Genomic DNA, 23,881 nt, shown 5'->3' with positions numbered 1-23,881 from the left:
GTAAAGTGGCAACGGTTATACAGAGTCATAAAGCGTGAGAGATCGAATATGTCTAAGTCCCTAATCAGCGCTGATGGTTCGTCCAGAGCTTCGCCTCCGTGGAAGGTCTGCTGCAGAAGAAGGTGATGAGTTTCTGTGTGATACACTCTTATGCTGTATCCTCCTCTCGATGAGGTGTGTGCGTTTGAGATGTGTATGGTTCTGTGTGTCTTTGCTTGACCTTGCCTCCCAGGCCCTAGTGTATGCATGTGTATCTTCTTGTGTTCTTCCTGACGGGGGAGAGCCTCACAGAGTCTCCTGTTTGTGGCCCTCCCGTTCTGAGGATGAAACGGTGCATTGTCTGAGTGTTTACCATTTGCCGGGAGGAGAGATGGGGCCTTGGTTCTGGCCTTCACCTGACCATGTTCTCATGTGTGTGTTATGTGTTAAAAATTGACTATATTGTAACGTGACTGCCATGTGTTGTGCTCCTCAAGCTAGGGTGGGAGTTAGCTATATTTATAATGTACATGTGATGTGCTCAGCAGGTTATTTTGCCCAACAATGGCATGTGCACAATTCATTGCAGTAGGCCTAATGGGCGACACCTTAAAGCAAAAGACAGCTGCGGACGTCGGAAACGCCACATAGGCCTACATGTCCTTCATGATTGACGGCGACACAGACGTCTCTACCAAAGAGTGTGTGATCGTCTACAGCCGCATTTTGCGCAAAGGGAGACCAGTCAACATTTTAATTGTGTAATACTTTAAGCACAAAAAAAGTTTTATTTTGCTTAATGGTTTAGTTCGAAATGTTCAATTTCAGCTCAGTGAAGCACTTTAAACACCTTATTTTTCTTTTTATTTATAATTGTGCTTCAAATAAAGAAATGCCTTTCTCTACACCTTAATCTTGTTTAAAAATCATTCACATTATATGAAAGTTATGAACAGAGATATAAAGGTGACCTCATGGCGTCTGGAGCCCTGTGAAGTATTGATAAATGTAATGCATTCTTTAGCCCACCCACCCAAAATCACCACCAGCCGTCACTGTAATTTGAGAAATGCATCCCGGCCGGTGATTTTCATTGGATTAGGAAATTATGGGCGGGACTATTTTGTCCCGCTCACGGACGCTCTGTCATCTACGGATACGAATACTTTTGCTACACATTTACCACCTAGGGGTGTTGCAAAACAACCTGCAAAAAACCCCACAGCTGAGACTTGCAGGAGCAGATTCGAGCAGTTGTAAAATGGTTTTGTGCTCGCTCATTAAAATGCTGAATTAACATAGCGTTCACAGATGTGCAACTTCTGATGCATTTGTTCAAATTTGGGTTTACGAATGCACACCTTTTGGGCATGTTCTCAGATTATGAAACACGGGTGTGCGAATGTGTTTTGCACCAACTGCGCTGCAATAATTGTAGCAAAAGGATTTGTGCACCTGTAACACAGATTAGCGTACTCGTAGACCCTATTTTGTGTTTACAATGGTATAAAAAATATTTATATTTTTTTAACGACTACAAATGTACTGTTACACATTTGTGACTTAGAGTAGGCCTACACATGCAAAATAAATATATACGACTTCAAATTTACTGTGACTTTAGTGTACGCATTCAAATTCTGCAGTTACAGGTGCTAAAGACTTTTGCTACAATAATACCTTCATATAACTCAGGCTACGTTTACACGATGACGGTCTGAACAGAAGACGCAAAAGTGGCGTTGCGTCTTCACTTTTTATTCCGCGTTTAGACAAGCGTTTTCGGGAGGAAATCTGCGTGCATACGGTGACGCAAAAGTGTGTGGAATTCGATTGGGTATGCATGCCAGGCTGCTAGGTGGTGCTGTGATAGACTATCACACAACACCGCCATGTCTGAGCGCATGCGTAGAATCTTCCTTCTCTTATCCGTGCCGCAAAAACCAAAAAGATCCTTCTATGTTCAGTAATACTATCTGTAAATATCCTGTACATTTCGTGGAAATACTCCTGTATGCTTGTTAGAGCTGCCAGAGCAGCTTGAAGGTCCGACGCATGGAAATAATCTGACATGTTTGTTTATTTCCCTGTACTGGCACATGTATGTGACGTAAACGCGTACGCGACGTGAGCAGATCTGAGCAGTGTTTTGCGTCTTGGCAGTTTAGACGGAAACGCTACGGCGGAGCGTTTTCAACTTTTCCACTCTGGAGGGTGGTTTCAGATTTATGCGTTTTCATGCCCCAAAAACGCCGTCACCGTCTAAACGAAAGGCACTTCCGATAAAATATTTTGTCGTTTTCACCCGCAAGCGTCCTTGTGTAAACGGGGCCTCAGACGTTCTCAATCTGTGGTACGCGTACCACTGGTGTTACGCGAGTGCCCTCTAGTGGTACGCGGAGTATGAACGATTTTTTGAAGCAATTTGAAGTTGAAGCAACCGTTAAAAAAAAAAAGTGCATGTACCCATCATATGCAATGATCTTAAACGTGCATTGACTAACTGCTGTGACGACGAGTAAGGGAAGCAAAAATTTAGCAAAATCGTCCTGTGACGAGACGTTGAAGTCTGCGTTCAGAGGCCGGACATTTCTGGACTTTTGGATGCAGCGACGCAGCGAATATCCGGCGCTTTCAGACAAGGCTGTGCGCTTTCTCATTCCACTCGCGACCATGCTTCTCTTGGTCGCAAATGGTCGCAAATAAGAGCGATGACTACTGTCATGTCATCGCTCTTAATTTATCCCAAAAAACGCAGCTGATCGGACGCATCACACGATTCGGAGGCATGCATCACATTTAAGGATTTTAAAAACTGATTCTGATACTTTTTTTTCCCAGAAATGCATTCGGAAGAGAAGGGAGACTAGCGTTGCTCAAGGGTTGGAATGAAAGGGATAAAAGGGGACAGAGTTGCCTGCGGAAGCGATGTCAGAGATGCAGAGACTGCTTCACGCTACCAGTGTCAGTTTCGTACGGTGTGGAATGAGAGCTTGTGAAGGCACTATTGTGCAAGTACGCCTGCGTGCTTGCACAATAGCATACTGCCCGAGAAGGCAGTATCGCTGTCAAATCTGTCCCTGGGAAAAGTAACGTTGCTTGAAAAAGGAAACCGCTATAATGAAATAGCGGTAATATTTCCACATTAATTGATAAAATAACAGGGGATGGCTGTTTCAGAAGGGGGATGGATACTGAACCAAGTCTGAGGCTAAAGCTTACCTCAATCGACCCAGACATCACACCCCTCTCACTAAGCATGATAGGCCTAATTTTCAATGTGTGCCTGAGTACATTCTCCTTCAAACCTAAACATAGTTTATATTCTGACCTTATGCAGGGACGCAGGAAGTCATATGAAGTGGGGGGTGCTGTATGTAATCGGATGACGAAAAAAAAAACAAAAAAACGCGGCATTGCCTGAGTTCAAGTGTTGTAGTTGCGTCTGTTGTCCACTAGAGGGGGTGCGGCAACACCCGGAGCACCCCACTTCCTGCGTCCCTGACCTTATGGCACTTACTGCAGTATTTTTTAATACTGAATACGTTTTTTTTCTATGATACGCTTGTTCTTACTCATGATAGTTTTATTACAGTGTTTTCGCAGTACACATGATTTCTCTCTTTGCTGTGCATGATTGCTTATTATAACAGGATTGTTTGTCTCCAGTATTTAAATATTCATGTTCAATTCTTTGAATGTTTTGATGCAGTACAATTTACCTCACATGATTGGTTGACTGCAGTTGTTAAAATTAATATTCAGTGCTGTGAATGCTTTAATGCAGTATACTTGTTAATAACCTCACTAGATTGACTGGTATGTTATATGCCAGATGATATCCCCATTTGCTGGGTAGCATTATTGAAGCAGTTGTTCAATTGTTAGTATTATCCCGTTGCAAGTGTTTAAATACAATACATGAGTTATAGACAGTTGGTTGCTTCAGTCAAGTAAAGTTATGTGAATAATAAATCATATTATTAATATTAATGCCTTCTGTGTAAACTATGTACTTATAGGCCTACGCACTTTATTTTAATTCCGGTGGTAGGCCTACTTGGAGAGCCAAATCATTTCTAAGGTGGTACTCATGGTAAAAAGTTTGAGAACCACTGCCCTAACTGCTTCTGAATAAATCACACCTCAAAGTTTCACTTTCGAAACATCACTGCGTGCGTAAGAGGAAATGAATCGTTTACCACCTACGGAGACGTCTACTTGAGACTATACGTGCCACATGGTTATCATATTTTGAATTGCAGACGGAACTATTCAAAATGAACCCTTTGGATACACTTGACGACCGCCAACTTCAAGGGTTTTTCAGGCGCAGTAAGACAGAAATGTCTTGCATGGATAAGCCACAATCACTTTTAAAGCAACTGCGGGACCACGAGCTCATTCCTGAGGAGAAATATAAGGTGAGACTAAAAGTATCTCGGATCAAAGAGCCATGAGTGTGAGCATAGTTACGTATTGTAACTAGATTTTATGAGTATAGGCGCAGCCTTTTAAGGCGGTAATTTTTTTTGAAATCCCCGCCCTGCAACAGCGTGGACCTCAATTACGTCCGCGGACCTCAACGACGTCCGCAGCTTGCATATATAGGCGAGCGCAGGCGGACGTTCTGCGCCCAATAAACAGATTTTCTTCAGCTGTTTAAAGGACAACGAGGCCGCCACTTAAAAGGCTGCGCCTATAATCATAGAATCTAGAGTTACAATACGTAAATATTCGTTTGGTTCACGTGACGTCACTGTAGCTTTGCACCGCCATCTTGACGACCGATCCCACCCACTGACCCACTGATTTCAGTGGCAACTCAGCATCAGCAACAACACCCACGACCAAAATCAAACAATGAGGATGCACTTTTTTATTGGTAATAAAAGGTTCTGAAAGATGGCATATCCATGTAGCTTACTAATGAATAAAATGCATACAAAAAACGTTGACATATGACCCACTATGTTCTGCTCCATATTCATCCGGTTCATCTACGTCACGTTTTCTGGAGCGCCGCCATTTGCACATGAGCATTTGCACGACCGATCTTGCCAAGTATGGCCGCCTACACCACTCATCTGAATGTTAGACAGAGACAGAGATATTATCGATTTTAGGCTCCGATCCTTATTTGTTATCCCCAGTTATTTTTTTGTCCATTAGTTTGCTTGCCTCAAATCAATCTTCATGACATATATATTTATTTAGTCCACAACCCACCGCGGTGAAGTTAGTTTTAGGTTGGATATTCGACGGATATTCAGTCCAGTTCCAGCCGCGACGTCACGGAGATTTGCCCGGCAATAGCTGCAGGAGAACGGTTAGCACACCGCGCAGAGCCTCGCGGTGAATCGCTGGAAACTGATTTAGGGACCGTCAATAAATTACTTCACGTAATATATAAATACAAAATACTTCAGTTTTTCCAATAGCTTCCATGCCATGTGACCCAGTGACTCCAAACCAGTATCGAATTGTAGAACTAAACCCTGAGAATAGGACACACCACTTTTTATGTTATTTTAGTGCTTCATCTCTATTTTATATGAATATTTATATGCAGGAATTATCATATTTCTTTCAATAGCTTCAATGCCATGTGACCCAGTGACTCCAAACCAGTATCCAATTGTAGAACTAAACCCTGAGAATAGGACACACCACTTTTTATGTTATTATAATGCTTCCTCTATTTTATATTAATGTTAATATGCAGGAATGATCATATTTCTTTCAATAGCTTCAATGCCATGTGACCCAGTGACTCCAAACCAGTATCCAATTGTAGAACTAAACCCTGAGATTAGGACACACCACTTTTTATGTTATTTTAGTGCTTCCTCTATTTTATTTTATATGAATATAACATCGCAAACGTCCACGAAAATCTGTTACCTCAATTTCATACCCCTCGATGTTAATGAAAAACTTTTCTTCCTCCCATCTCCAGGAGATGATCCGTATAAAGAGCAAGGAAGTAATGCAGGACAACGTATATGAACTTCTGAACTGGATCGAGACAGAGCGACCCTGGGACATCAGGTTGTTCTGGATCTGCGTCTTCAAGGAATTCATCATGACCCAGTACCCCACTCTGAAGCGGCTACAAGACTCTCTTCGTAAGTCCCTTCGATGGTCAGAACCCTGCTGTGGATGGGGGGGGGGTGTGGTTGTGCCCGGTCCGCGTACGCACCAATAGATGTCACACACGGCGGTCCATCGCGCTCCTCTTCCTCATTCAATACAGACGAGTGAAGGAAAGAGCTGCGTGTGTGTTTTTCTCTTTCTTCTCCCGTTACTATTCCCTTTTTTACGGTAATTACCGTTTGCAAAACACTGTATATTTATAAACACATGTTGAAAGTTTGAATGTTATGTGGGCACTTTATCAGAACTGCCTCTTATCATTAGTAATATTTTATGTTTACAGAAATATTTAATTTATATTTTATATATTTTACATTTTATGTTATGTTACAGGTTACACTGTTTACAATGGCAGGGCTTGCCATAGTGCCTTTTTATGTAAATCGATTTAAATCGGAAATCTGTTTTTTTATGAAAAAAATACACCCGCGGATGAGCAGTGGCATGTTTACTTTAGGTGGATGTTGGAGGTTTACTTTCTCGTGGATGTTGATGGATATTGCACAGATACATCTTACTATGAAACTACTTCTTTGAGTGTAACTCCCTCTGCATCAGCAATCGGCGCAGCTTGGAAACAGATCTGTGATATCGTCTGAGTAATAGTTTATAAACTTAATGGTCGGAGTGCTAGCTTGTGGAGATTGACATGACAGGGGCTGGTTTCCTATTCAAAGGTAACCTGTGGAAATCTATGATTACCCCAGCTGCCTTGGCCCTATATAATTCATTACTGCAGCCAGGGGGAATGCAGTATGATCCTCCTGTAGACCTGGTTGTTTGCTTTTCCGTAGCAATTTCAGCGAGCCTCAGAGTCTGACTCATTGCCTGCTACGGCTGCTAGAGCCACAGAGTAGGAGTAGGTTACCATGCCAATGACGTAGCTGATTGTCGAAATCCAACATGGCGGCGCCCCGTAACTTAAACAACACTTTCATCGAACAATTGTATCCCTTTTAGTAAGTTAAGTCATTTTTAGTAATTGTACCAATGAGAAGGCAGAAAATACATCCGTTACATCAACTAAACTTCAATTTTCAGTTCAAATCATCTTTAATGATTTGTTTAGATCAATCTGTTTATTTCAACAACTGCGCCATACACATTCAACATCAAAATTATGTCAACGTGGGCTTAGGCTGATAGGCCTACATGCGCTGAAAACAGATTGCAATTTATTTTACTGTACACAGCTTGCATGACGGTGAACTAGACACGTCTTTAGCATATGGAAACGATGGCCAAAAAAATAACTTCACACGTCTTTTTAGAATTTATTTGTTGCCAGCATTCGTAGGGCCCTATTTTAACGGTCTGAAACGCAAGTGGGAAGCGCAAAGCGCAAGTAGCTTTGTGGGCGGTTCTACGGCGCTATCGCTATTTTACAGGCGGATAAATGACACTTGCACCACGGCGCAAGTGTCAAAAGGGTTGGTCTGAAGCAGCCTAATTACCCGTAGGTGTGGTTTGGGTGTAACGTGCAATGAACCAATGAGCGTTTTCTCGCATCCCCTTTAAGAGCGATCGGCGCTTGTTCCATGGCGGATTGCTATTATGATGGCGGATTTGCCAGGCACACGCCAAGAAAGGTTCACAACAGATGATGTCCAGAGGAGGAGAAAATAATTTATTTTTCGGCTAAATCTCCTTCAAATCTTTGCAAGTCGAATAAAAAATGTCTCAAGGACATACTATACTTTCCGATGTTTTGGGCTCACTTTCTCTGAATCACAAGGTTATGAATGCATGGTAATAATTGTACAATGTAGCTAAACAATAGAGCGGAAATGTCATTAGTTTGCTTACCTCACTATATACGATGCAGCTCCTCTGACGGATGAGCTCTCCTCTCCCATGCTGCTGCTGGGGCATTTGGACGTAATGGCATTGGCACATGCAGTTCAGCATCACGTCTCCTTAAGTCCTCTAATGTATCCTCATTAATATCATCGACACATCCATGATTCATGGCAATGCTGTGTAAAACACAACATGCCACAAAGAATGCTGTGACTTTTTGAGGACCATACTGTAAAAGTACCACCTGACCTATCCAAACACCTGAAGCGCATTTTCAGTATTCCGAATGTACGTTCAATTACACTGCGTGTTCGTGTGTGTTTCCTGTTGAATACAATTTCGCGCACTGTTGCTGGCATAAGAAATGGGGTCACGAGCCATGTCTTCAACGGATAGCCGTTGTCCCCTAACAGCCACCCATCCAAGGGAGGATTCCCCTCGAATATGGCAGGAATGGTCGAGTTTGCCAACATGAAAGAGTCATGGCTTGAGCCAGGGTAATTAGTAAAGACATGATTTATTCTACAATTAGCATCGGAAATGACTTGGATATTAATCGAATGAGTTCCCTTCCGGTTTATGTATATGAGTGCGTTTACTGATGGGGCAAGTAGCTGCACATGGGTGCAATCTATAGCACCAAGGACGCCAGGGAACCCATACTTGGTCCAAAACTCCTGCTTTGTTCTTTCCTGGCTGTCAGGTGTAACGGGGAATTTGATGTATTCCCCAGCATGTCGGACTAGACCTGACGTAACTGCATGTATAGCCGAACTTATTGCCGATTGTGAAATGCGTCCAATAGAACTAAGGGGATGCTGGGACGACCCAGATGCATAGAAATGCAGTGCCGCTGTAACTTTCACTGCAACGGGGAGGGCATAGGGACAGCGTGCATCAGTCCCCAGCTCATCTGCCAGGAGATGGCAGATATCTGTGACAGCCAGACGGGTCAGGCGTAGCTTACGCCTGCATTCCTCCTCACTCAGGGAGAGATAGGTGTGTCTGGGCCGGTAGACCCTCTCCCCCCGGCGTCTGATCCTCTATTCCAAGACGTATTCCATTCCACTGTGCAATAGAAAAATTATGAGCAACCTCTACTTAACTGGTAAGTTGCAGAGTAAGGTTTTAAATGGACTTACAGAAGGTGATTTCGCAGTCTTCAGAATTTATTTCGCAGTCTTCAGAATTGTGGTTCCTGATTCTTGACGGACAACCCACTTTGACAGGTGTCCTTATATACATGTGTCTCTTGCCACTATTGGTCAACCAGGTTAATTTGATCCGTCATTACGCCTGCTACAATTCGCGTGAATAATTTGGGTAAATGTGTATGCTAGATTTATGCCTATTTATTTTATCTTTATGGACACCACAATGATTTTCCTTGTGTGGTAATATTTTATTAGGGGTCCAAGCCAACAGGTTGGATCCCTATTGTTTTAGTAGTGTTTTTTATTCTTACCCCCTCAAAAGTGGTACCACAGCCCAAACCGTAAATGGTGCACACACGCCAATTGCATGACTAGATCCAGATCTGTTCGGACGACAAAATCCTGACCTGCTGGTCCCTAGGTGGCGCTGTACCAAGGAAAACGCGTTTGGGGCTATAACTCCCACACCAAACCTCCCGCAGTCAAAAACGTTAAACGCACAGATTCACTGGAGTCTGCTGCATCTTTTGGCATAGGCCATGCCCATTTGCGTCTATGAAATTATTTAGCAAAATTGAGAAAACCGCTAAACTGCCTTTTCGCTACTCCTCCCGCATTTCTTGTCCAATTGACACCAAACTTTGCACATGACATCTTCAGACGCACACGCAAAGAAATAGCCCTTAAAATAGCATCTGAATAACGCGCCACTGACTTTAAACCAGGTATTTCCTGGTCTGTGGTGCAATTGTATTCAGAAACTGCAAAATACCGTTTGCGCCAGAACACCCCTCCTCCTTTCGCCGAACCGCCCCTTGGGGCGCAAGATCATTCCCTGATTTACCGGCGAGTGGCGGTGGTGGGAAAAGAACGTTCTGCGCCAGTTGTAAAGCAACGACACATGCGCCAGTGACTAAGTCACTTGCGCCGGGTGCAAGATTGGGCCTGTAGTGTTGATCAGCAGAGAAATAGTCTGCCAAAGACGTTGACATCGTTTAGCAACTGAGGACGCTGGGGTTGATAAGTTAAAGAACTACTTCCGGAGTAATACGATAGAAAAAAAGAAAAACTTTCCGTGAGAGCGGTCATCATAGATTGGCGAAGTCACGCCCTTTCCGGTATAGTCCATGGGACCTATGAGATCGAAAAATATGAATGGGTCTCAATGGAGAGAAAGTAATTATTATCTGGTCCCAGTCTTTATATGCCCTGGATTACACGTATGTTGTTTGTGGATTTAAATGATAATTTTTTCATCATCTACTGGAAGGGGCGTGACTTCCCCACTCTATCATATGCTTAGCTACGATGAATTATCAAAAAATTATTCACCACCGGAAGTTGTGAAGGCCCATGCAAGTGAACGGAGGAGCGTTCAACAGCATTGAGAAGGGCCGTGTAGTAAATAACGATGGTCACATTCATTATTCGATTTTCTACGTGACTCCGGCTATTCGACGATCGTTGCCCATCCCTAATTACTTGTGTGCGTGTTTGTGTCCTTTAATATGTTAAAGGACAGTAATTTAACGATAAGTACGTTGAGTATATCCAAGTAAATTATTGTAAATTATTGGAGAACTAATTGGCAGTGCTTTTCTTACTGTTAGAATCTCAGAAACAGCTCACCAGCTATATTGTCAGTAACCTGAGCCATCTCTTCTCAAACCCCAGTTTTCTTTTTCTTTTGAGGACTGTTTTCTTTTTTAAGTAAAAGATGTAGTGAAACAATAAGCACATTGAGTATTTACAAGAAAATAAGATAAGATAAGATAGGATACAACTTTATTAATCCCCCGTAGGAGAAATTAGTTTGTTGCAAAAACAGCCCAGCAGCAGTGGAAGGACACAGTATAAAATGACAATGCAATAAATACAAAGTGCTAGTGCATAAGTAGACGCTTATAGTTAAAATAGGGACAAAAACCAGACAAACAGAACCAACATCATGATGGGTGATGCATATACACATATATACTAGGGATGGGCGTGAGGAATCGAGTACTCGAGTACTCCTCGTTACAAATGAACTTGGTTGCTGGACAGGCAAACTCGAGTTTGCATATACACACACAAACAAAGTTTTCTGAAGCAAATGTATCAATTTTCTGTGCGGCGCCACTAACGCATGCCGTGCAGGGGTTGACACTAACCCTGCGTTCACACCAAAAGATGCAAAAAGTTGACGCGCGTCACGATCCCATTCAAAGTGAATGTAGAGACGCGTTGCTGCTTTGCTGCCGCAGCATTTGCTGCCGGGAAAACGGGCAGCAAAATTTGATTTGCGGCGCGTCAAAATCAGATTTTCAGCGCAGCACGGGCGGCGGGCGCGTTCACGTATTTTGCGGCGCGTCAAATGCTGCTCGAGTTGAAATATTTCAACTTTTCGGCAGCAAACGCGTGATGACAGCCAATCAGCGTTCAACAGCGTTGCCACTGAGGCGTTGCCACTGAGTGACATGCCGTAACAGCCAATCAGTGTTACTTAAATGGAGGAGAAGATAATAATTGCAGTCTCCGCATACCCGGTGATCTTCAACACCACCGTGGCCAGTTATAGTGTCCAATACATATATATATATAAGTATAAATGTCCAACCGAGAGATCCTAGCACCGATCCTAGCTAGCAGGTCATCAAACTGGGCCGGAGTCAACCTCAAATTGCGCTGGAAGCGTTCGTCGTCCAGACGGAGCTCCTGCAGAAGACGGTGAAATTCACCAAGCTCTGTACGGCTCCGAATGGTCTCATGAACCCATAAACGACGGGCATTCCGACGTCTCTCCCTCTTCCACAACAGGTAAAGACATGCAATGCTCGTAATGTCGGCCATGGTTGTGAATGAATTCAGAAGCACCGCGGGAAAAACTTGCCGCGCAGCAAAACTTTTGACGCGCCGCAAAACCTTTGCCGCGCCGCAAAACCTTTGCCGCGCCGCAAAACCTTTGCCGCGCCGCAAAACCTTTGCCGCGCCGCAAAACCTTTGCCGCGCCGCAAAACCTTTGCCGCGCCGCAAAACTTGATTTGCGGCGCCGCAAAACTTTGGCGGCAACGCGTTCGGGCAGCAAATGCATCTTTTGGTGTGAACGCAGGGTAACGGTTGCCCGCTTGCCCGGGGCAAGTAAAAAAAATGTTTGGGCAAGTTGAGATTTTTTCTGGTTGCAAGTGGATTTTGGGTGGATGTTAATATAAAAGCTATTTATTCAAATGTTTTTAGAAACTGCAGAACAACCTTTTGTTCCTCAAAACCACACTAAATAGAAGTATTTGCAATTGATCAGTGCGCTGTCTTCTCTTCTTTCGGAAAGCGAGTTAACACTCACGCATCGCTTCAGTGCGAATATAGCCCCGCCTTCTGTCACTCACTCGCAGTGCGGTCTCTGGCAGTGATTCGCTAAAGGTTAGCCAACACAGCTAGCATCTCAAGTGCAGCACCTCCGCGAACGGTTTAGGTAGAAGTTAAATGGAGTAGTGACAGAGGAGTGCAGTTTGGAAGTACTTTGGATTGAGGCAAATGATCAAGGAAAGTCAAGAACACGGTTTTGGGTTTCATAACTGCACATGCACACAGCAATAGCGATCTTTTTCACGAAATTGGACCCTCACAAACTACTGTATATATTACATGAAAGCTGAGCCTCCACTTATTCCAACAGTCCAAACCATATCATTCTGAGACTAAAACTCGCAAATAACAACTTAAAAAGAAACGTCCCCTTTTCTTTTAACAACCAAAAATGAAGTATTACCTTTGTGTTTTTTGTCCACAAAGTTGATTCTGATCGAATAAAACCACCATAAACAGATTATCCAGTATCTGGGCCAATTTTTGAAACTTAACATGGTGTTTTCAATCAATGAATAAGAGAAGGTTTCTTAGGAAATAGGTAAATTGCCTTCAATCAGAAAACATATTCTTCAGCGCAATCTAGTGGCCATATATTTATTTGCGAGTGTTTGGCTTGGTGCATTCGATTACTCTGAACTTTAAATAGAGGTGTCAAGTGTCAAAATAGTAAGATATCTACCTTTATTTGTGTCTCATAGTAAGACAGCGCTCCCAACTGATAACGACCAACTGATACTGATAATTATTTCAGGTGGAAATGTTATCTTCCACTTATGCTGTGTTCCATGGCTTTATTCACTTTAAGTATTATCCCCATTGAATATTTCACTTGCACAACAATCTTTCTTTTGGCCCAAAGATTACATTATCGCCCTTGCAGTTGTGGAGATATAATCTATTTACTTTGGGTATGTTCTTTCCTGAAAAAAACTTTCCCCCTGATATCAAAAATGATATTTTTTCCAGGAATAGTGTTGAAGTTAGAAAATCCAGTATCGTGACTGACAACCCTACTAGAAACGCGATTGTGATTATTCAGTTAGAGCTACAAGAAACTTGAAAGTTAAAAAGTCATATCTTTGCTACTACCTCTGACATTTAGTTATGTACATTTGCATAAAATCATGCAGGTCTACATATAACTTGGCGATAGCTTTAATAGGTTGGAACGGTGAACTGAAATCACTTCATGGCACGATGTGACCGCTCGATAAATAAGTAAACAAAGAGAAGTTTGTTATTTTTTAAACACAACATGTGTGGAAGCTAACATTCAGCTTCAGTCTGAGCTAGGATGATTATTCTGAGCCCCCCCAAAACTAGGCCGGGTGCCTGGCAAAAAGAGTCCCGTTCACGATTCTGATTATAATTTGGGCAAGTGAACATTACATTCGGGCAAGTTGAACCTGACCTGTACTTGCCCGATGGGCAAGTGCTTTTGAAACCCCTGCCGTGGGATAAATTGATATGTAACTTACTTGCTCCTTTTAAGTATAACATTGCTTGGGGAGTCCAATTCCTCCACTGAAAAGGGTGGAAAGTGCTTACAACTCTCTGCTAGTTAGCGATCTATCTCTTCTCTACATGTAGTTGTGTTGCGCGAATGCTGCTGAGGGAGGTAGCCTATTTGATTGATTCGCTGAAGTGTCCAATCATGTGGTGATAACAAAAAAGAAAAGCGATACCATTGGCCTGGGGCGCATACTGGCGCGACCCGAGGGCGAATTTTCTTGCGACAATGAAAAGCTTTCTCTGCTTGATAGACAGCAAAAAGTTAGCGAGCGCCCTCTATTGACCCACCGCCACTGTTATTGACTGAAATGATGTGTTTCATTCAGTCAGGTTTGTCGCTTTGCTATAAAGTACCACTTTAAGAGAAAGACGGTGGTACATTATTATGTATCATTGAATTTATCATATTTTTTCACCCTGAATAATATGAATTAATATGGTTTTTGTTATATTCCTGAGCCTAGGCTCTCTGCCGAACGGGGAAAATGCGGAGATCTGGACGTTGGATAAGTACAGGCACCATCTGCCTGTTACCTGTGGTGACAAGCAGGGGACGCTCTACCGCGACAAACTGGCAAAAGGTGAGCCGGTAACAGCCTGATTAGGGGCTGGAATGTGTGATCATTTTATTCCTGTTCCAAGGGTTGAGTTTATACAAAGTTGTATACAGAAACACAGCAATGGGATTTATGTTTTGTTATTTATGTGAAGGAATTGGTCTTGAAGTTTTCAGTGTGGCGTTTGAGTTAATGAACTAATAAGACTACAAGATGAGCCATAAAGGAGTAAAAGACTGTTTCCCTCCTTGGTTTAGGGGATTCATGATTCAACTTTCTGTATTATTGTTAACATTAAAGATGAATTATTATGGTTTTCATTGGAAATGTTGAAAATCAAACCAGGTATTGCATTTGAAAATAAATAAATATATACAATTTAAAATTTAAAAGACATTGGTTACACTGGAAACAGTAACCAACTGGAGGAAAGGGAAAAACCAAACAAGATGGGGTTTTTATTTGTCTCTTCAGGTTAAACAGAGTGGGCTTGACCAGAGATCTAGTTTATTTTTTAAACCTATTTTCCTCCTTCAAGCAGTCTTTACCTTATGACTGTCTCTGTGGTTTCAGGAGAGCCGTGCATCCTGAGGAACAATGACTGGTACACACCCTGCGCGTTTCAGAAGCTTAGCGGCAAGGGCAGCCGCAGTAACTGGAAGAAGAGTATCCGTTGCAACGACACCACGTTAGAAAAGCTATTGAAGGTATTTAAAAGGAGAACCAAACCCTAAAAACAATTATTATAGGGGACGAACTGAAGGACCCGCTAGTCATTAGCCGCGTTATCAATTGATGGCAGACTTGGTCCAGTCAAGCACACATCCACAGATTTAAGAGCTTTCACCTCCCACACACTAGGGCTTTGACTTCGAACTTCGTGATTCGAATAAAATTCGAATATCAAAAAAATAAATCAAAATTCGAACGAATATTAGGCAGCCCTTAATATTCGAACCTGTTATGGGCAGGCCAAGAGGGAGAACCCATGCAGTCTATTCATAATATTTTAATGACCACGGAAGAGGCAGTGAATGAAGTATTGATTAGACAGCGATTTATTAGAAACATAAGAAACCGTTGGAACGCGCAAGACCGGTAACCATAGCAACGCCTGTAAACAAACCTCGCAAAGCAGGGCTGAATCCGAATACTCATACTTATAGTATGCATTTTGTAGTACGCCACAAATATAGCGCGTCCGAATGCTCAGTGTGCATTGTGTAGTACGGAAAACGTTTCCGAATGCGTACTACCGCCACAGTATACAAAGGTAGGTCACTACGTTACCAGACTACGAGTCTGGTAACGAACGAAGAAGAGATGGCTGACCCGACACTACCACCGGCCTGGACACTACCAACAGCGGCTTAGAAAGACGTCATAGAAAGCGGCGAAAAAAAGAGACATTAAAAAGAGTAAAAAAGTAAAGTAAGTAATTAAGTAAAAAGAGACATTTTTAATTTAATAGCAACGATGACAAGACGGAAAACAGGTAACTTATCAAGGTAATTTTGCCGGCATCTGAGGGGAGACACGTCATCTCCAAACATCCGGTGGAGTTACGGCGGTGTTCGGAAGAGTTCAGAGGCGTTCTACGCATAGCTGTAGACCGTTCTAGGCGTTCTACGCATAGCTGTAGACCGCACTACACTGTCAAGTGTAGTACGGTCAAGTAGTAGACACTGAACATAAGTATTCGGATTCAGCCCAGGTATTACTGAAGGCATTTAATGGTCAAAATATTATTAATAAATATTCGAATATATTCGAATACTAATATTAACAAAAAAACGAACTTCGAATATGATTTTTGGCCAAAAGTCAAAGCCCTACCACACACTCAAGGTAAAGTGGGCTGTGATGGCTTTGGCCCACCACAAACCCAGCCTCAACCTGCTTTGGTTCTGCTGTGTATTATACATCACCACAATGATAATGTTGAGATATCTGAGGTACCACATGGAGGATTTGTTTAGTGCCCCCTGTTGTTAAATGTTGGTATTATGTATCTGACATCTATGTGTCCTGCTTAAAATCTTACTGCAGGGAAAACCATAAAGGAGTAGAACCCTACCCCAAAACTAAAATTATTACCACTTCATGCAAAAAATCGTTGAATCTATCAGATGACAGAAGTGATGTTAGGAATATCTATATCTTAGGATCTCTAAATCTTGACATTAATGCATAAAGTTTTCAAAACATAGGATAATTCATATAATAAATATATAATATAATATTAAAATACTAATTTATGTATGGAATCACGACTCGAGTAGAAAGTGCAGACACCTATGCCTGAACAGTAATAAAGCCACCACTTAAAAAGGTGTCTGTGAGACGGCATGTTTCACAATTTTGGTTGTGGGCAGGGACAAGGTCAAACAGGGTGTTAGGGGCAAGAGAGTTGGGTGTAAGGTTTGAAAGTTCATGCCTGCATGAGCAAACTACTAGTGATCAATCACTTTGGTTCTGTTTAAAATATCTAAATTCTACAACCGTGTTTGAATCTAGATTTAATAACTTATCTGTTAACACAAAAGGCTAAACACACCCACAATCAGCCCAGCCTGGTAAGACATAGGGGAGTTTATATCCTAATATGAGGAACCTTTTTCCAGTAGCTTAATGTGTGTGTGTGTGTGTGTGTGTGTGTGTGTGTGTGTGTGTGTGTGTGTGTGTGTGTGTGTGTTGTGCAACCCCGTTGCAGGACGAACACCTGACATGCCCGGGATATAATAAGAGCAAGGTAACTTTCCATAAATCAATTATTGATTAATCCAAAAAAATCAAAAATTATTTGGATTGCTGGTTTGTGTTTTCTCAGGATTCATGCTTGGCTGTTTATCCCCCTTCTGCTCGTTTGTTCTCATGTCTAGGCTAAGAAATCAACGCTCCCCTGCAGCTCAAACACCGGTTTGTTGTGGTTATTCTATTTCATTTATTTGACATTTTCCATAACCAGAACCAAGGTATTTTTGACCATTCACAACACGGTGTTCAAGAAAATAAATCCCCTCTGAAACATAAACGAGGCAGGCATTGTGATGCATTGCTTAATACTGTGTCCTGATTGGTTGAAATACCTTGAATCCGGTATTAGGTATAGTTCAAGCCACTCGCCTCTCTTGAGTTATTGACTGAAATTATGTATTTCATTCAGCCAGGGTTGTCTCTTTGATATAAAGTACCAGAAAGACAGTGGTACATTATAATGTATCATTGAATTAATCTTCACCCTGAATATATTAATATGGTTTGTGTTATATTCCTAAGCCTCTCTGCCGAAGGGGGAAAATGTGGAGATCTGGATGTTGGATAAGTACAGGCACCAGCTGCCTGTTACCTGTGGTGACGAGCAGGGGACGCTCTACCGCGACAAACTGGCAAAAGGTGAGCCGGAAATAGCCTGATTAGAGGCTGGAATCGGTGATCAATTTATTCCTGTTCCAAGGGTTGAGTTTATACAAAGTTGTGTACAGAAACACAGCAACGGAATTTATGTTTTGTTATTTATGTGAAGGAATTGGTAATGACGTTTTCAGTTTGGCGTTTGAGGTAATGAACTAATAAGACTACAAAATGAGCCATAAAGGAGTAAAAGCCTGATTTACTCCTTGGTTTAGGGGATTCATGATTAAACTTTCTGGATTATTGTTAACATTAAAGATTAATTATTATGGTTTTCATTGGAAATGTTGAACATCAAACCAGGTATTGCATTTGAAAATAAATAAATATATACAATTTAAAATTTAAAAGACATTGGTTACACTGGAAACAGTAACCAACTGGAGGAAAGGGAAAAACCAAACAAGATGGGGTTTTTATTTGTCTCTTCAGGTTAAACAGAGGGGGCTTGACCAGAGATTTAGTTTATTTTTTAAACCTATTTTCCTCCTTCAAGCAGTCTTTACCTTATGACTGTCTCTGTGGTTTCAGGAGAGCCGTGCATCCTGATGAGCAAGAAGTGGTACACACCCTGCGCGTTTGAGAAGCTTAGCGGCAAGGGCAGCCACAGTAACTGGAAGAAGAGTATCCGTTGCAACGACACCACGTTAGAAAAGCTATTGAAGGTATTTAAAAGGAGAACCAAACCCTAAAAACAATTATTATAGGGGACGAACTGAAGGACCCGCTAGTCATTAGCCGCGTTATCAATTGATGGCAGACTTGGTCCAGTCAAGCACACATCCACAGATTTAAGAGCTTTCACCTCCCACACACTCAAGGTAAAGTGGGCTGTGATGGCTTTGGCCCACCACAAACCCAGCCTCAACCTGCTTTGGTTCTGCTGTGTATTATACATCACCACAATGATAATGTTGAGATATCTGAGGTACCACATGGAGGATTTGTTTAGTGCCCCCTGTTGTCAAATGTTGGTATTATGTATCTGACATCTATGTGTCCTGCTTAAAATCTTACTGCAGGGAAAACCATAAAGGAGTAGAACCCTACCCCAAAACTAAAATTATTACCACTTCATGCAAAAAATCGTTAAATCTATCAGATGACAGAAGTGATGTTAGGAATATCTATATCTTAGGATCTCTAAATCTTGACATTAATGCATAAAGTTTTCAAAACATAGGATAATTCATATAATAAATATATAATATAATATTAAAATACTAATTTATGTATGGAATCACGACTCGAGTAGAAAGTGCAGACACCTATGCCTGAACAGTAATAAAGCCACCACTTAAAAAGGTGTCTGTGAGACGGCATGTTTCACAATTTTGGTTGTGGGCAGGGACAAGGTCAAACAGGGTGTTAGGGGCAAGAGAGTTGGGTGTAAGGTTTGAAAGTTCATGCCTGCATGAGCAAACTACTAGTGATCAATCACTTTGGTTCTGTTTAAAATATCTAAATTCTACAACCGTGTTTGAATCTAGATTTAATAACTTATCTGTTAACACAAAAGGCTAAACACACCCACAATCAGCCCAGCCTGGTAAGACATAGGGGAGTTTATATCCTAATATGAGGAACCTTTTTCCAGTAGCTTAATGTGTGTTTGTGTGTGTGTGTGTGTGTGTGTGTGTGTGTGTGTGTGTGTGTGTGTGTGTGTGTGTGTGTGTGTGTTGTGCAACCCCGTTGCAGGACGAACACCTGACATGCCCGGGATATAATAAGAGCAAGGTAACTTTCCATAAATCAATTATTGATTAATCCAAAAAAATCAAAAATTATTTAGATTACTGGTTTGTGTTTTCTCAGGATTCATGCTTGGCTGTTTATCCTCCTTCTGCTCGTTTGTTCTCATGTCTAGGCTAAGAAATCAACGCTCCCCTGCAGCTCAAACACCGGTTTGTTGCGGTTATTCTATTTCATTTATTTGACATTTTCCATAACCAGAACCAAGGTATTTTTGACCATTCACAACACGGTGTTCAAGAAAATAAATCCCCTCTGAAACATAAACGAGGCAGGCATTGTGATGCATTGCTTAATACTGTGTCCTGATTGGTTGAAATACCTTGAATCCGGTATTAGGTATAGTTCAAGCCACTCGCCTCTCTTGAGTTATTGACTGAAATTATGTATTTCATTCAGCCAGGGTTGTCTCTTTGATATAAAGTACCAGAAAGACAGTGGTACATTATAATGTATCATTGAATTAATCTTCACCCTGAATATATTAATATGGTTTGTGTTATATTCCTAAGCCTCTCTGCCGAAGGGGGAAAATGTGGAGATCTGGACGTTGGATAAGTACAGGCACCAGCTGCCTGTTACCTGTGGTGCCAAGCAGGGGACGCTCTACCGCGACAAACTGGCAAAAGGTGAGCCGGAAATAGCCTGATTAGAGGCTGGAATCGGTGATCAATTTATTCCTGTTCCAAGGGTTGAGTTTATACAAAGTTGTGTACAGAAACACAGCGACGGAATTTATGTTTTGTTATTTATGTGAAGGAATTGGTAATGACGTTTTCAGTTTGGCGTTTGAGGTAATGAACTAATAAGACTACAAAATGAGCCATAAAGGAGTAAAAGCCTGATTTACTCCTTGGTTTAGGGGATTCATGATTAAACTTTCTGTATTATTGTTAACATTAAAGATTAATTATTAGGGTTTTCATTGGAAATGTTGAAAATCAAACCAGGTATTGCATTTGAAAATAAATAAATATATACAATTTAAAATTTAAAAGACATTGGTTACACTGGAAACAGTAACCAACTGGAGGAAAGGGAAAAACCAAACAAGATGGGGTTTTTATTTGTCTCTTCAGGTTAAACAGAGTGGGCTTGACCAGAGATTTAGTTTATTTTTTAAACCTATTTTCCTCCTTCAAGCAGTCTTTACCTTATGACTGTCTCTGTGGTTTCAGGAGAGCCGTGCATCCTGAGGAACAAGAAGTGGTACACACCCCGCGCGTTTCAGAAGCTTAGCGGCAAGGGCAGCCGCAGTAACTGGAAGAAGAGTATCCGTTGCAACGAAACCACGTTAGAAAAGCTATTGAAGGTATTTAAAAGGAGAACCAAACCCTAAAAACAATTATTATAGGGGACGAACTGAAGGACCCGCTAGTCATTAGCCGCGTTATCAATTGATGGCAGACTTGGTCCAGTCAAGCACACATCCACAGATTTAAGAGCTTTCACCTCCCACACACTCAAGGTAAAGTGGGCTGTGATGGCTTTGGCCCACCACAAACCCAGCCTCAACCTGCTTTGGTTCTGCTGTGTATTATACATCACCACAATGATAATGTTGAGATATCTGAGGTACCACATGGAGGATTTGTTTAGTGCCCCCTGTTGTTAAATGTTGGTATTATGTATCTGACATCTGTATGTCCTGCTTAAAATCTTACTGCAGGGAAAACCATAAAGGAGTAGAACCCTACCCCAAAACTAAAATTATTACCACAAAAAATCGTTAAATCTATCAGATGACAGAAGTGATGTTAGGAATATCTATATCTTAGGATCTCTAAATCTTGACATTAATGCATAAAGTTTTCAAAACATAGGATAATTCATTTAATAAATATATAATATAATATTAAAATACTAATTTATGTATGGAATCACGACTCGGGTAGAAAGTGCAGACACCTATGCCTGAACAGTAATAAAGCCACCACTTAAAAAGGTGTCTGTGAGACGGCATGTTTCACAATTTTGGTTGTGGGCAGGGACAAGGTCAAACAGGGTGTTAAGGCCGATGTATGCTCTGTTTTAGACGTAACGCGTAAGCACGTAAGATACATAACCCCCCCTTGCGCGGTAAAATATCCCCCCTTACGTGCTTAAGTGCGTCGCCCAAAATTCCTGACTGTGCGACTTAAACACTACGGCCCTACGCAGCTCGCAAAGACTGTGATTGGCCAGCTAACCACATCTCACATTTCCGGTTTTACAGCATAATAGCGCCAACCTTAACATCGTTCAGAGTGTGGAAAAAGACCGCTAACCTAAACTTAGCTACTGCTACTCTCGTCGAAAATACTGGAAGTGCATAAATATAAACAAGCCAGCGATTTCCACTTCCACGCCCACAGATTCGTTCGTTGTTCGTTACTGTTCTGGCGGAGAATCCCCTTGCAACACGCGCAATCCTTAAGGAACCTTAAAGGAACCGTAAATCAAAACTTGTCTAAAACAAGTCCCTTGTGTAAATTACGTGCTTACGTCTCTGCGTCTAAAACGACCCTAAATCGGCCTTTAGGGGCAAGAGAGTTTGGTGTAAGGTTTGAAAGTTCATGCCTGCATGAGCAAACTACTAGTGATCAATCACTTTGGTTCTGTTTAAAATATCTAAATTCTACAACCGTGTTTGAATCTAGATTTAATAACTTATCTGTTAACACAAAAGGCTAAACACACCCACTATCAGCCCAGCCTGGTAAGACATAGGGGAGTTTATATCCTAATATGAGGAACCTTTTTCCAGTAGCTTAATGTGTGTGTGTGTGTGTGTGTGTGTGTGTGTGTGTGTGTGTGTGTGTGTGTGTGTGTGTGTGTGTGTGTGTGTGTGTGTGTGTGTGTGTGTGTGCGTGTGTGTGTGTGTTGTGCAACCCCGTTGCAGGACGAACACCTGACATGCCCGGGATATAATAAGTGCAAGGTAACTTTCCATAAATCAATAATTGATTAATCCAAAAAAATCAAAAATTATTTGGATTGCTGGTTTGTGTTTTCTCAGGATTCATGCTTGGCTGTTTGTCCTCCTTCTGCTCGTTTGTTCTCATGTCTAGGCTAAGAAATCAACGCTCCCCTGCAGCTCAAACACCGGTTTGTTGCGGTTATTCTATTTCATTTATTTGACATTTTACTTGTAAAGTTTAGGTATTTTTACCGCATTTTCTCTTAAGTGAATCAACAGGTGAGGCTGAGCACAGTTAAAGCATGCAATCAATATGACCGGATATGATAATGAATTGGTCTTCAAATTAAAATCAAACATTTGCATGACCTTTTTTTCTATTGTCAGTTTCAGCTATCCCTGAAAACCGAGAAGAAATTGAGGAAGAGGAGGGGGAGCTGCAGGCCAACCCGGGTGAGGTCAGCGTGCAGGATGAAGTGGAACTGCAGGGGAATGATTGCTCTACGCAGCGCTCCGATACAGGTACATGAGACAGTGCCACATATGGACACATTAAAATGTATTACCACTATTGTAGTATTCATTTATATGATAAGGATTATTAGCTATTACAGGCTAAAATCCAATATCTGAATTTTAAGCCTTCAGATGTGTTTTAAGGAGTTTTTGGAAAGAGGGGGCATGTTATCCACATGGTTACGACCCATGCCAATTTAAATGGCCAATTCCAATGAGCGGTGCGGTTAGCCAGTGATATGTTACTCGTTCATATTTTGGGCGAACGTGAACTGAACGTACTGTATTACTGCCTGATGAACGTTACTGTGAACTCGTTCATTCTGGTGTCTGAACGCAAAAAGAAGATTTGTTTGACCGGTTGCCAGTATTATCTCCGTGTGGTTCATTTGCAGTTGCGGTGTTGTCAGCTTACTGTTACATTAAACTGTAATCAGAAAACGCGGTTATATGCTATAGACTAGGGTTGGAAATCTCTTGGCACCTCACGATTCGATTCCGATTATGAGATCAACGATTCGATTCTGAAGCGATTCTCGATGCATCTCGATGCAACAATTCTTTTTATGTACATTTCCATGCGTGATTTTCAAAAACATATATATACATCTGGGTTTGCTACTCAGTTTTCTAATCACTTCCTACTTTTGTGATGATCATTGAAGACATCAACAGATGAATTAACTTATCTTATATTTCATAAGAGAGAACGCTTTTGTCACAAATATGACTTTATATGAACAATGCAATAATCAATGCAGCTTGCATTTTAACACGGTATCGAAGAATGCAAA

The 23,881-nt window shown here is 41.6% G+C and overlaps 1 protein-coding gene and 1 long non-coding RNA gene across 10 annotated transcripts in view; one reads left to right on the top strand and one right to left on the bottom strand.

Annotated features, from left to right (window-relative positions):
• Positions 1–4,130: 4,130 nt before the first annotated feature.
• The window catches only part of LOC132472485 (uncharacterized), a 152,398-nt gene continuing 132,647 nt past the window's right edge, over positions 4,131–23,881 (top strand). For 2 of the 9 annotated variants that reach the window (XM_060072163.1, XM_060072154.1), the window contains exons 1-12: positions 4,131–4,403; positions 5,939–6,107; positions 14,414–14,530; positions 15,080–15,213; positions 17,220–17,258; positions 17,389–17,425; positions 17,786–17,902; positions 18,452–18,585; positions 19,619–19,657; positions 19,788–19,824; positions 20,185–20,301; positions 20,851–20,984. In XM_060072163.1, coding sequence (XP_059928146.1) covers positions 4,260–4,403; positions 5,939–6,107; positions 14,414–14,530; positions 15,080–15,213; positions 17,220–17,258; positions 17,389–17,425; positions 17,786–17,902; positions 18,452–18,585; positions 19,619–19,657; positions 19,788–19,824; positions 20,185–20,301; positions 20,851–20,984 — 1,218 coding nt within the window. In that variant the 5' untranslated portion in view covers positions 4,131–4,259. The remainder of the gene's footprint in view (positions 4,404–5,938; positions 6,108–14,413; positions 14,531–15,079; positions 15,214–17,219; positions 17,259–17,388; positions 17,426–17,785; positions 17,903–18,451; positions 18,586–19,618; positions 19,658–19,787; positions 19,825–20,184; positions 20,302–20,850; positions 20,985–23,881) is intronic. The other 7 variants (XM_060072115.1, XM_060072147.1, XM_060072169.1 and 4 more) reach the window with 6 other exon arrangements.
• Positions 5,057–6,001, bottom strand: LOC132472728 (uncharacterized). Its single transcript, XR_009529168.1, has 2 exons — positions 5,884–6,001; positions 5,057–5,349 (listed from the first exon to the last, which is right to left on the bottom strand). It is a non-coding gene; the product is annotated as an uncharacterized LOC132472728 (long non-coding RNA).

This window comes from Gadus macrocephalus, chromosome 2, assembly GCF_031168955.1.
Source record: "Gadus macrocephalus chromosome 2, ASM3116895v1".
Lineage (NCBI taxonomy): Eukaryota > Metazoa > Chordata > Actinopteri > Gadiformes > Gadidae > Gadus > Gadus macrocephalus.
This window is presented reverse-complemented; position numbering and strand designations above follow the sequence as displayed.